The 13,868-nt window shown below is 44.2% G+C and overlaps 1 protein-coding gene across 1 annotated transcript in view; it reads right to left on the bottom strand.

Moving 5' to 3' along the window:
• Window positions 1–2,376: 2,376 nt before the first annotated feature.
• KIR2DL3 (killer cell immunoglobulin-like receptor, two domains, long cytoplasmic tail, 3) overlaps window positions 2,377–13,868 on the bottom strand; it is a 14,335-nt gene continuing 2,843 nt past the window's right edge. Inside the window, exons 2-6 of the mRNA XM_006901869.1 lie at window positions 13,367–13,666; window positions 7,082–7,381; window positions 5,871–5,918; window positions 2,489–2,590; window positions 2,377–2,381 (exon numbers count right to left, since the gene is read on the bottom strand). Of these exons, the coding sequence (XP_006901931.1) occupies window positions 2,377–2,381; window positions 2,489–2,590; window positions 5,871–5,918; window positions 7,082–7,381; window positions 13,367–13,666 (755 nt within the window). The remainder of the gene's footprint in view (window positions 2,382–2,488; window positions 2,591–5,870; window positions 5,919–7,081; window positions 7,382–13,366; window positions 13,667–13,868) is intronic.

Raw genomic sequence — 13,868 nt, 5'->3', positions numbered from 1 at the left:
AACAACAACAACAACAATCCTCTCATGAACCTAGACACAAAAATCCTTAAAAGCAAACAAAAATAGCATTATATAAAAAAGATGAACAAATAGGGTTATTTCAGGAATGCACGGTTGATTTCATGTTCAAGCACAATTCGGTATACCATAAAGTTCATTGTGATTATGCTCGTGTGCCGTTGAGTCAAAAGGGCCTCAGAACTGACTTTCCAGCAGGTTTTCAGAGGCTGTAAATTGCATAGGAGAGTGCCCCTCCTTTCTCACTTTGAGCAAAGTGGGTTCAAACCATTGGCTTTTGTGTTGACAGCATAACTCCTTACACACTGGGCCACCAGAGCTCCCAATACAGTACAGGATTAATAAGTAAAACAACATGACAGTTTCAAGAGTTGCAATAAAAGAATTTTTTAAAATTCAGCGTGATTCATAATTTAACTAAAACCAGCGAGCTGAGAGGAAATGATCACTTACATAGGTAACGCTGAGGAGATTTGCTGTTAGTATCTCCCGCTAAGCCAAAACCCACAAGAACATTATAACATCTGCTTATATAATTTGGGGAGTAAATCCATCACGATTTATAGAATGCCATCAACAGAATATGAAAGTGGGCTGATTTTGGCTGGATTTGTAGAATGCTTGCGGAGATTTGTCAATCACCCTAGAAATGACTGGACCCTGTAACAGCATACGAGAAACCCTTAGACCTTCCTGAGGAAGCTGTGAGCTTTTAGAGATGACGTATATACGTCTCCTCTCCAGTCTCCAGTTACTGTTACCTCAGAGAAGACAGGTTGGGTTTGCGAAGGTGGAGAAGATATCTGTGGAAGAACTCCTCTAGATCTCTTTTGTGTGTGTTGGCCAGGAGCCACACCTTGCCCTGTGTGGACTTAGCGTAGAGTGAGTTCGATGTACGTGGTAGAAACAGTTGGAAGGTCCTCCGTCCTTTGTGAGGTGGGAGGAATGCTTTTCTCCTGTAGAATGCAGTGCTTCACCTTTGCATATGTCACCTCTGGTGGGTCTTCTGCTTCAGGGTCCTGGGAAGACATAAATGGTGAGTAGGATGTACATGTATTTATAGTCTAAGAGGATTGGTGGAAGATTCACCAACAACCTGCGTTATGCAGATGACACAACACTGTTCGCTGAAACTGAGGAGGACCTGAAGCGCTTGTTGCAGAAGGTCAAGGACTGCAGCTTTCAATATGGATTGAGGCCCAATGTCAAGAAGACAAAGATTCTCACCCCTGGGCCAATTGGCAGCATCAGAATGGATGGTGAAGAGATTTAGATTGTTCACAGCTTTACTCTGCTTGGCTCCACAATCAACACCCTTGGCACCAGTAGCCATGAAATGAAAAGACATATTGTGATGGGAAAGTCTGCTGTTAGGGATATTTCCAAGGTACTGAAGAGCAACGGTGTCACTCTGGAGACTAAGGTGCACCTGATACAGTCCATGGTCTTTGTAATCACTTGCTATGCATCAGAGAGCTGGACAATGACTAGGGAGGATAGAAGGAGAATTGATGCCTTTGAGCTGTGCTGCTGGAGAAGAGTATTGAATATACCATGCACTGCTAAGAAAACAAACAGATTCATCCTGGAGAAGTTTAAATCGGGATGCTCCTTGGAGGCAAGGATTCTGATGCTTTGTCTGACATGCTTTGGACATGTTGCAAGGAGGGACCAGTCCTTGGAGAGGGACTTCATGCTTGGGAGGGTGGAAGGACATCGCAGGAGAGGAAGACCTTCGTTGAGGTGGATTGATTCAGTGACTGGGGTAATGGGGGTGGGTGTATCAGGGATAATAAGATTGGCACAGGATAGAGCAGGGTTTAGGGCTGTTGTACATAGGGTCGCGATGAGTGGCAGGTGACTCAATGGCAGATAACAACAACAACAATAACAAGAGGGAATAAGAAAGACCACGTTAAAGAGGACGGATAGATGAGGACCTACCTCCCTACTGACCATTCTGTCCTGCTCAGGCTCTCCGTTTAACACAGCACCGTCTGTAGACAATAAAAGTTGTAAAAAATGACTGAGCGGGAACATCTGACTCTTCAGTTCATAGATGCAGTTCCCATCACACAGACAGAGTGGATGACTGAAGTATTTTGGCTTTCCAAAAGCAGAGTGAGAAATTATGTCTCTAAATTCAAAGGTACATCCTACTTCCCATCCTATTGATCCCCTCTCCTATTTTTCCTTTGTATAGTTTAAAACAAAACAAAACAAAACTCATTGGTGCCTGCGCTGGTTGTGAGAATCATATGTGGTGGAGGATTATGCCATGTTGTGAAAGTTACAGGAAGGGGCAGTGGCACTGCCCCGAGAAAGTCCCATCCCTATGCTCCTGTGCTGAGTTGGGCATCAACCTGCAGTGAAGAACCCACACCTTTGCCTCCCAGTCTAGCTCCTCACTTTTCTAAGATGACATTGACCTCTGGGGGAGGGGGGGAACACAACCAAACAACAAACTTACTCTTCTTGGCAGACCACCGGTAATAAATGAGGAAGATAATGATGATGGCAAGAGTGATGAGGACCATGAGGCCAATGAGAGTGTGCCGTGGTCTAGCATTACCTGGAGGAAGGTGAGAGAGTCCTTTAATAAACACAACACAGCAGCTATCACTTATTGATGCCTGCTATGTGCCATTCCTGTCAAACATTCTTCTAGGTGGTATAGCACCTGTCTGTGCGCTGCTGTACAGAGGTAACTCATGATTGCTGTGATGCTGAAGACTGTGACAGTGATGTGCCAATCATGGTAATGGGTACCCATGGTGGACAGTGTTGGCTGGAGCTTCCCGACTAAATCGAGCCTGGAAGCAGGAGTGGCATCCACTTCTGAAAAGGCTTGCCTCCAGAAACTTTATGTACGAACAGTGCTCAGGCTGTTCGTTCTTAGGGTCGCTATGAGTTGTCTACGACTCGATGGCACCAAACAACAACATGTGCCATACGATGACATGCAGTATCTCGATTTCCACAACTCTCCCAACTTGAACAATTTCAATTCCCTATGAACATATAATGACCTTCTGCTATCTTCATGGATGATGTTCTTGTTACTGTCCCACAACTCTTCTGGTCTTCGATCATGGGTGTTCAATTCCTCAAAACCTATTCTTTTTTCCCCAAACCTATTCTTAAGATGATCTTGAAATTCAGATGGAATTGATTCAAGATCAACCATATCTTGGTTCCTGTGGACTTATTTTCATTTTCTTCAGCCTCAGTTTCAACTTGCATTTTAGTAATTGATAATCTGACCCACATTCTAATCCTGGCCTCTTTTTGACTACCATTATTGAGCTTCTCCAAAGATTTCTTCCACAAATGCAGTCAATCTGATTCCTACGCAGCTTATCAGATGAGATCTATGTGTAAAGTCGTCAACTGTGTCTTTTAAAAAGGTATTTGCAGGGAGCTCTGGTGGCCTAGTGGCAAGGCGCTGCACTGCAATCCCAGAGGTATGTGGTTCAAATCCACCAGATGCTCTGCTGGAGAAGGAGGGGGCAATCTCCTCCCGTACCAGTCAGATCTGATTTGATGGTACATGTAAAAATAATACAAGAAAAATTTTTTAAAAAAGGTATTTGCAATGCACAAAACATTGTAAATACAAAATTCAATCATTCTATTTCCAGCTTCACTTCCATCACCACACCTATATTTTCCAGCTACTATTCCTTCTTCACTATCCCCTACTTTTGCTTTCCAGTCACCAAATTATCATTAACTCATCTTGATTGGATGCTCGGTCAATTTCGGACTGCAAGATTTGGCAAAAATTCTCCATTTCTTCTTCTTTGGCTCAAGATGTAGGAGCACATATTAGAAAAATAGTCGAGTTACTGTGTTTACCTTGTATCTTACCACTGGAAGCATCGTGATGAATAGAGAGGAGATCAAAACTGTCAACAGCCTCATCTTGCTTGTTCAACAGTTTCCACATTCATTTGGATCACCTTTCTTGGGGATGGGAACAAATGTGGACCTCTTCCAATCCATTGGCCAGACAGACCTCTACTTTAGCAAGGACACTATCTTTCCCAGGGAGTGACCTCCCCTGGTCACAGACTCAAAGTGTGTGAGATGAAGTCTCCCTACCCTTCTTCTAAATGGCATTCGGGTTTCATCTTTTCCAAAGCTGTTGTTGTTGTTGTTGTTATGTGCCGTTGAGTCGCCTGCGACTCATAGCGACCCTATGTACAACAGCCCTAAACTCCGCTCCGTCCTGTGCCAATCGCACTGTCTCTGACACTCCCATCCCAATTATCCCAGTCACTGAATCAATCCACCTCATAGAGGGCCTTCCTCTCCTGCGCCATCCCTCCACCCTCCCAAGCATGACGTCCCTCTCCAAGGACCGGTCTCTCCTCACAACATGTCCAAAGTATGTTAGACGGAGCCTCAGAATCCTTGCCTCCAAGGAGCCACCCTGTTTAACCCTCTCCAGGACAAATCTGTTTGTTTTCCTAGCAGTCCATGGTATTCTCAATACTCTTCTCCAGCACCACAGCTCAAAGGCATCAATTCTCCTTCTATCCTCCTTGATCATTGTCCAACTCTCTGATGCATAACAAGTGATTGCGAAGACCATAGCCTGTATCAGCCACACCTTAGTCTCCAGAGAGACACCATTCTGGCAGTGCATGGCGGAGTCAATATTCTTCATAAACACTTTTCAATAGCATCACTTCTTCCTAAATCTTCCTTACTCAATGTTTAACTTAGCACATGGGGCTATTTAAAACTTATCATGGTTTATGAATCTGGTGAAAGAAAGAAATGATGAGGTAGGAAACATGAACAGAAGGTTTCAAATATCAGCTCCAGAAGACAAAGCAAGGCACGGTCATTAAATACGCAACAAGACCAAGAGTTGAAAGACTGAAAGGGAGGAATGTGTTCATCAGTTTTTCAAAATCAAAGAACTATTTGTGATGTCAGAGGAACATCTCCACGGAAGCTGTCTGTGTCTTAATCCCTGGAATCTCAGGGAAATCTTAACTGTGTCTTCAGCTGAGTTTTCTAGGGAAACTCAAGAACAATGAAACCAAAAAAAAAAAAAAAAAGAACAATGAAACCAAGGCAGCAGACTACTACTGGCTTCTGGTGGAGTCACCTCACTGCCTTTGGCTTGGCAGAGAGGTTCCCTACCCACTAGACCACCAGAGCTCCTTGTGATAAGATTAACTCAGTTCTACCTAATTTACAAGGCTCTTATTCTACTGAGTCCACTGAAGTTGAATCTTGCAGAAGAAAGAGGCTTCTGTAAGAACCTTCAGCACAAATATCCCTTCTTTCTTCTTCTCTAAATCCCCCATGACTTTCTTCAGTCATGGGAACAGAATAAACACTGTCTTGCTCCCAAGAAAGAAAGTCAGGGTTACTCCCACTCTTCTCTTGGAGAAAACTCAGTCACACACACACACACACAAAATCAGAGATTAACAGTCCCTTTGAGCCTCCTGCTGGTCACAATCTCTTTTGTTATGCTAAAATTTGAGGACCACTGAGGAAAGGTGACACATTTAAGGTCACAGTCCTGGGAATTAGCCCAACTAACATTTAAACCGATCCTTGGAGATGAACGTCATGCTTGGGAGGGTGGAGGGACAGCGCAGGAGGGGAAGGCCCTCTAGGAGGTGGATTGATTCAGTGACTGGGGTAATCAGGATGGGTGTGTTGGAGGCAGTGAGATTGACACAGGACAGAGCAGGGATTAGGGCTGTTGTACATAGCATCGCTATGAGTCGCAAGTGACTCGACGGCACATAACAACAACAACAACGTTTAAACCTGAGACTTCTATCTATCCAGATTTCCACAAGAAAGAGGGCTTCTTGACTCACCAGGTTGGTAGCTGTGTTCTGTGGACGATGAGGCACTACTGGCGTTTCCTAGGAAACAGGACAGGTGAGAGGTAATAGGAGGCGATCTTTCACCCTGCTGCAGAAGAGCGGTTGTTATTCTGAGGTTGGTTCGTGGCCAACACTCACGTTATCATTTAATTGAAGGTTCCTAGGAGGGTTGGGATGTCCTCATCAAAATCCAGTGAGATAAGGAAGCTCTGGTGGCCTAGTGGCAAGACGCTGCACTGCACTCCCAGAGGTATGTGGTTCAAATCCACCAGATGCTCTGCTGGAGAAGGAGGGGGCAAGCTCCTCCTATACCAGTCAGATCTGATTTGACGGTACACATAAAAATAGCACAATAAAAATTTTTAAAAAAAATCCAGTGAGACACAACTTCATTACTTCTCCGTCTTCCTCACACTTTCCTCCTCCTCTATTTGTTCTGAATATCTGTGGCAGCTTTTAGTTCCTGCTTTCAATGACTATACTTTGTCTCTGATTGAGTCTCCATGTCAGAATTTTATCCTCAATAATCCTATAACATCTGGGTTTATCTTAGCATGTGGACCTGAAAAGCCAGTTTGGGGACCTACAGACCACAGATGCTAGTGCCGGAACCAGGTAACCTAGGTTATTAGGTCTCAGTCACAGAAAAGGAAGATTTATTGGAATAAACAATATCTGTAAGATTCTTATGATCTTAGGTCATATAGGCCATGGAGATCAATCTAGAATAGACCACTGGGCAATTTGATGATTAAGTGATTTGTCCTTGAGTGTTTTGGTAGAGAGAAAATGAGAAACCAAATTTCTAAAGTATCCCCAGTCTCTAGACAAGAATATGATGGGATGGAGTTGGGGGTAAATGTGGGAGCGAGTGGTGTGCTCTTCATGTGAAGACTTATCTGTTCATTCTCTCTCTCTGTCTCTCTGTCTCTCTCTGTCTCTCTGTCTCTCTGTCTCTCTCGCTTTCTCTCTCCCCCCCATTTCTGTACCTGTGTATCTCCTTTATACTAGAACAAACACTCTGTATTTACCTCTCTTTTTCTTTGTCTCTGTTGTATCTTTCCCTTTCAACATGTCTTGTCTCTCTCCATAAAAATCTGGTCTCATCCCTCTGACCACCACCCAGGACTCCCAGCCTTTCGAACATCCAAATCAGTGCTCTAAAGAGGACAGGAGCGGCGGGGACAGCTCTGGGACCTCACCTCTCATCACGAGCTTCAGAGGGTCACTAGGGGCTGACCACACGTCGTTGGAATGCTTGAGAGAACCATAGCATCGGTAGGTCCCCACCAGGGCAGATGTCATAGCACCCAAGAAGAAGTCAACCTGGGTTCTCTGGCCATGGAGTTTTCCAACAATGTGCGAAGAGGCCTCGGCTTCCTCTTCTTTGTGTAGCATGTAGATGTAAAACGTGCTCTCTGAGCGGCATTGCAGGGTCACATTCTCTCCCTCTGTCACCAGCCGACCAGGATTGGCCCAGAGATAGGGCTTCCTGTAGATACCTAAGAGCAATGAGATTGTGACGTTTTCGAACAATGGTCATTCTTCGCCCTCCTAAAAGAACTCCTATGCGATGGGCATCTTCCTCCCTCCTCTCTGCCTCTGTGTATGTTCCTCTCTGTTTCTTGTCCCGCATATATAGTTAATCCTTATTATTGTTTGATTTTTGTATTTGTGAATTTATTTACTCTCTAAAACATAAGTACCATTCCCAAATTAATATGTGTCGCGATTACCTGAGATTGGGGGGAATCTCATTTCCCTTTTGACATGCTCAGAAGCACATAGTTTCCAGGGATTAGGACGTGTATGTCTTTAGGAGACCAGTGTCCTGTGTGCTGCCCTATTCAATTCCTGGCATTCAAACTCCGTTTACCTAACATATCAAGAATGGTTTTTGGAAAAATGGACTTGAAAAAAAAAAAAAAGAATGGTTTTTGTTGTCTTAATTGAACCTTATCAACTGTACCCCTGCAACAGTTTAGGAGTTCTGATCTGTGACCCTGGTCTCCAAAAAGTCACTGGGGGCTGACCATTAGAGGGGTGATGATAGAACGATAGCACCTACGGATTCCAGCGTGTACTGCCCAGGAGGAAACTGAGGACAGTGCGTCATAGAGAGACCCATCTTCCTTGTGTGGCCTGACCACGGCAAGTTCAGAATGAGATGGACACAGGACACTGTAGAGTCACACGCTGTCCTCAAGGAACTGCAAGCCCCCACAAGGCAGCCCAGGAGGGTCTGTTGTGAACAGGTGGCTGAGATGAAGGCCACTTAGAGAGGAAAATACAGAACGCCAACCAGTTACAGCATCCAGAAGCACTCTCCTTCTTTCCAGTTATTTAAAGATTTCTTTTTCTTAAGCACAGAATTCCAAGAATACCAGGAAGATTTCTTAAACCCAATTAAGTCTGACATATGTTCCTGGCTGACATCGTTGCTCTTCAGCACTCTGGAGAGGTCCATGACAGCAGATTTTCCCAGTGCAATTCGTCTTTTGACTTCCTCACAGCTGGTGTTCAGAGTGTTGATTGTGGATCTGAGCAAGCTGTAATTGCTAACAACCTCAATCTCTTCACCATCTCTCATGGTGCTGCCAATTGGACCAGTGGAGAGAATCTTTGTCTTCTTGGTGTTGAGCTTCAATCCATTTTGAAGACTACAGTCCTTGACCTTTTGCAGCAAAGACGTTCAACTCTATGAATCATAACGAATTATGGATGAAATTATAAAGGTGGAGACTTCTAGAACACATAATTAGTTGTACTTCTGAGGAAGCTATCCAGAGACCAAGAAGCAGATGTTTGAACAAACCATGGGCATGCTCCATGGATTAAAATCTGCAAAGGTGTGTGTCAAGTTTGTTTATCATATTTATTCCATCCGTATGCTGAGCCAGTAATCTGGGAAGCGAGATGATTTGAAGAAGAACACAGCATCAAGATTTGAGAAAGGCTCATTGACGATCTGCACTGTGGAGATGAAACCAAAGACTTGAACCACTTCCTGATGAAGATCAGAGACTGTAGCTTTCAGTGTGGAGTTGGCCTCAAGACAGAGAAAAGAGAAGTTCTGACAGCTGAACTAATAAGCAAAGTCAGGACAAAAAGAGAAGAACTGGAGTTGTCAGTGATTTAATTTTGTTTGACTCCACAATCACTCTCTATGGAAGCAGTAGACAAGAGAGCAAAGGCAGTATTGCATTGAGCAGATCTGCTGTGAGGTCACGGGCAAAGATACTAGTTTGAGGATGAAGATGTGTCTGACTCAAACCATCTCTTTTCTGTCAAGTCATGTGCATGTGAACGCTGGACAGTGAATAAGCAATCTGGGAGAAGAACTGATACCATTGGATTGTGGTGTTGGCCAAGAACAGTGACTATATACCGTGGGTTGCCAAAAGAATAAACAAATTTGCCTGGCACGAACTGCTGCCGGAGTTCTCCTTGCAGGAGAGAGGATTGGAAGACTCTGTGTCTTGTATTTTGGGACTGTTATGAGGAGGGGTCAGTCTATGGAGAAGGACATCACGCTTGGTCAAGTAGTAGAAAGGTGAGAGAAGATTCTCAATGATACGCATTTGATACAGTGGCTAAAAATAATGGCCTCAAACTGAGCAACAATTGAGAAAACAGGGTAGAACCAGGCAGTGTCCATTCTGTTGCACGCAGCGGTCCTCTGAGTCAGAATTGACGGGGCAGCACGCAGGAACAGCGTGGCGTGTGATCCTCCTACCTCTTCTGATAACGAGTTCTGGGGGCTTGATGGTAAAAGCGTTGCCTTGCCAACCTAAAAGCAGGTGATTTTGAACCCCCCAGCTGCCGTGTGGCAGAAACCTCCTGTGTCATTACACAGTCTCTGAAAACCTACAGGAGAGTCAGCTCTGAATCGATTCCGACTTGAGGGCACCTAAAAACAACTTCTTCTGACAAGAAGGGAGTCGGAACACTCTTCAGTTCCGGCTGTAATGAGAAGGCTGGAGAAAGTAGCGAGTCAGATTTTCTTAGCCATGGGAAAGTCTGCTGTTAGGGACCTCTCCAAAGTGCTGAAGAGCAATGGTGTCTCTCTGGAGACTAACGTGCGTCTGATACAGGCCATGATCTTTGCTATCACTTGTTATGCATCAGAGAGTTGGACAATGACTAAGGAAGATAGAAGGAGAATTGATGCCTTTGAGCTGTGGTGCTGGAGAAGAGTATTGAGAATATCATGGACTGCTAGGAAAACAAACAGATTCATTCTGGAGAGGGTTAAACCAGGTGGCTCCTTGGAGGCAAGGATTCTGAGGCTTTGTCTGACATACTTTGGACATGGTGTAAGGAGGGACCGGTCCTTGGAGAGGGACATCATGCTTGGGAGGGAGGAGGGACGGCGCAGGAGAGGAAGGCCCCCTATGAGGTGGATTGATTCAGTGACTGGGATAATCGAGATGGGAGTGTCGGAGACAGTGCGAGTGGCACAGGACAGAGCAGGGTTTAGGGCTGTTGTACACAGGGTCACTATGAGTCGCAAGCGACTCGACAGTACATAACAACAACAACCCTTCCCCCAGGGAGTTCTCATGGCATCGTCCTTAGGCTCCTCTCGTTATGATTTATAGCTACAGAAACCTGAGGGCGAGTCACTTTGGACCAGACCCGACAGCGGTCTATGCTTATTCCCTTACTTTAGAATCTCAGTTCTGAGCTTCCCTGTCTCCTCCAGATGCCCATGGAGATTGGCTCAGCCAAACACTGTGCTGAGGAGGCCTCCAGAGCAGAACCACAGTCTAGAATGTCCAAGCCCTTGACTCTCTCGCTCCTAAGTGACCCGCTCATAAGACTTTCCAGAGTCAACTCATGAGTCCAATCTCTTAGACGTGTCTTCCTTTCCTTTCAGGGGAAAATGGTCTTGTTTGGAGTTGGAGGGTAACCTACATTTTTGAAAAATAGCTCACTCACTTGAACCCATATCTTTTGGTCTAGAAAGAGCAGAGAAAGACAAATTCATGATGCTTGGTTTCTCCATACGAAACCAACTGTCCTACTGTAACCTCATCTGATCCAAGCCAGAAACCTGCCTGGTTGAAAGGTAGATTCTGTCCTCCACTTCCTCTCAATGCCAATAGAAGCACAACCATTTGCTATGGGGACTTCAAGTCACACTATTGATCTTCAGATCGGTATTTCTGGCCACACTGTCCCCTCCCTGGCATTCTCTCTCAAAACTTAACAAAACCCATGATGCTAGAGAATGTGGAGGATAAAGGAGTGCTTCTGTTACACAAAAGGCCCCAAGCCAGCCATGCAGACAAATGCACAGGATGTCGTGAATTGACCACAATGTGAAAGTCAAAGAGCACTGTTCTTCTAACCCTACATACGGCCGGGGGACCTGACCAAGGTGAAATACAACTTCCTGGAAACTTTTTTCAGAGATACTGCCTTTGCGTCACATACTGGCTGAGGCCAGACTTGAAACACATGGCCAAGCCAATCTCCAAGACACAGACTGATCAAATTCTACACTTACCTTAAAGCCTGTTCGTGTGGTTTTGAGCTTTGCTCTGAGCTTTTGACATCACCTTATATGTGTCATATGGACTATATTTAATATATTTTTGCTAGTATAACAATAATTGCAACTTCTTCTCAAAGTGATTGTCTCAATCCTAAGCTGTTATTTCCAGGATTGAAAAAGGAAGTTAACTTTTTTTTTCACTTTTTTAATTTAGGAAAATTATGAAGTTCTTTAGAATCAGACTCCCTCTTTATTATCAAAGAAAAAAATATGTAAATTCTTGATCTTGTAGTTTTATTTGTAATTGATCTCATTGATCTACAATTTAAAGTCATTGTTTTATAAATTCTCTCATTGTTTTATAAGTTCAGGAGATTCACATTTTCTATCTCCTCTTGTGTGCTTTACTGCCTTTGAAAACCTTCTGGAGGGCCAGCTATGGGTCATTTCTACTCAACACTAACCAGTACACAACAACAACACTATGTTGTTGTTGTTGTTATGTGCCATCAAGTCACTTGCAACTCATAGCGACCCTATGTACAACAGCCCTAAACCCTGCTCTGTCCTGTGCCAAACTTATTGTCTCTGACACACCTACCCCCATTACCCCAGTCACTGAATCAATCCATTTCATCCAGGGTCTTCCTCTCCTGTGCTGTCCCTCCACCTTCCCAAGCATGACGTCCTTCCCCAAGGACTGACAGCTTCTTGCAACAGGTAAAAAGTATGTCAGATACAGCTTCAAAATCCTTGACTCCGAGGAGTATCCTGGTTTAACTCTCTCAAGGCTGAACCTGTTTGTTCTTTTAGCAGCCCCTGGTATATTCAATACGCTTTTACAGCAGCACAGCTCAAAGGCATCAATTCTCCTTCCATCCTCCCTAGTCATTGTCCAGCTCTCTGACGCATATCAAGTGATTGCAAAGACCATGGCCTCTTTCAGGTGCACATTAGTCTCCAGACTGACATCATTGCCCCTCAGTAATTTGGAGAGGTCCCTGACAGCAGCCTTTCCCGACGCAATGCGTCTTTTAATTTCCTGGCTCTTGGTGCCAAGAGCGTTGATGGTGGTGCCAAGCAAACTAAAGGTGTTTACAATCTCAATCTATTATCTTTCTGTAAAAAGTGACTTACAGAAATTGAAATCTCTGTGTGATGGATTGACACAGGAACTTGAGTAATGGGAGTAGGTGTGTCGAAAGCAGTGAGGTTGGCTCAGGATTGCACAGGGTTCAGAGCGCTTGTGCATAGGGTCACTATGAGTCACAATGGACTGGATGGAATGTAGCAACAACAACAACAACAATGTTTAAATATCACACATAAACACAGTGTGTATCCACATAGAGACCTTTTAGATGCATTTTAAAAAGATACACTTTTTTTTAAAAGGTACACTTTTTTAAAAAAATTTCTTTTATTTCATTATTTTGTGTGTGTACCGTCAAATCAGATCTGACTGGTACAGGAGGATATTGTTCCTCCTTCTCCAGCAGAGCATCTGGTGGATTCGAACCGTGCATCTCTGAGACTGCAGTTGCAGCTTCTTGCCACTAGGCCACCAGAGCTCGCCAAAGATACATTTTTTTGCCTCGAGTTTATATTGCTATAATATATCAGTCCTAAGATGTATGGATCTAATTCTTTTGCATCGCTGTGTAACATTCCATTGCATGAATATATCAATATGTACTTCTCTGTTCTGCTTATTAGGACCTTTCTGTGTTTGTATTTCATAATCTCATTCCCCATTTTTTTATTTGCCATGTTTCTGCTCCTGTTGTTTGTCTTTGATTTTTTAATAAATTGTCGATATTTGCTTCCCTTATTTCTTCATTTCTGTCCATATCTCTCACTAAACCTGTCTTGCTTTGTAATCACGCTATTCTCATCTCTCTCACCAACACCTGGGGCTTCAACCCTTCGAATAACCGATCTGTGCCCCAATGAGAATAGAAGGAAGGGAAGATCTGGGAATTCTCACCTGTGATCTTAAGGCTCAGGGGCTCGCTGGGGGCTGACCACTCGTAGGGCGAGCGCCGGAGTGAACCATAGCACCTGTAGACCCCCGCGTGAGAAGATGACACGGTGCCCAAGGAGAAGTCAGCCTGGTCTCTCTGCACATCCTGCTTCTCAACAAGACGCAGGGTGTCCTTAGTGTCCTTCTGTTTGTACAGCATGAAGGTGTCGAACAAAGTCTCTGAGCGGCACCGAAGGGTCACACTGTCTCCGGTTCTCACCAGGGGACCAGGTTGAGCCCAGAGAGAAGGTTTTCCACATACATCTAAGAGCAAAGAGGTTGTGAGTTTAAAAGTAAGGATTCCTGTTCATATCCTGTGCCCATTTTTCAATTGGATTATTCATCTTTATCTTGTTGTGTTGCTCAAGTATTTTATAAATTCTAGATATAAGTCCCTTATCTGACCAAACACTTTTTCCCAGTCTGTGGCTTCCCTTTTTACCCTGTTAGAGAAGTTTCTGGATGC

The sequence above is a fragment of the Elephantulus edwardii genome, unplaced genomic scaffold (genome assembly GCF_000299155.1).
Source record: "Elephantulus edwardii isolate Elephantulus edwardi_28Jun2011 unplaced genomic scaffold, EleEdw1.0 scaffold00348, whole genome shotgun sequence".
Classification (NCBI taxonomy): Eukaryota; Metazoa; Chordata; class Mammalia; order Macroscelidea; family Macroscelididae; genus Elephantulus; species Elephantulus edwardii.
The sequence above is the reverse complement of the archived record's forward strand: the minus strand, read 5'-3'. Positions and strand labels throughout refer to the sequence as shown.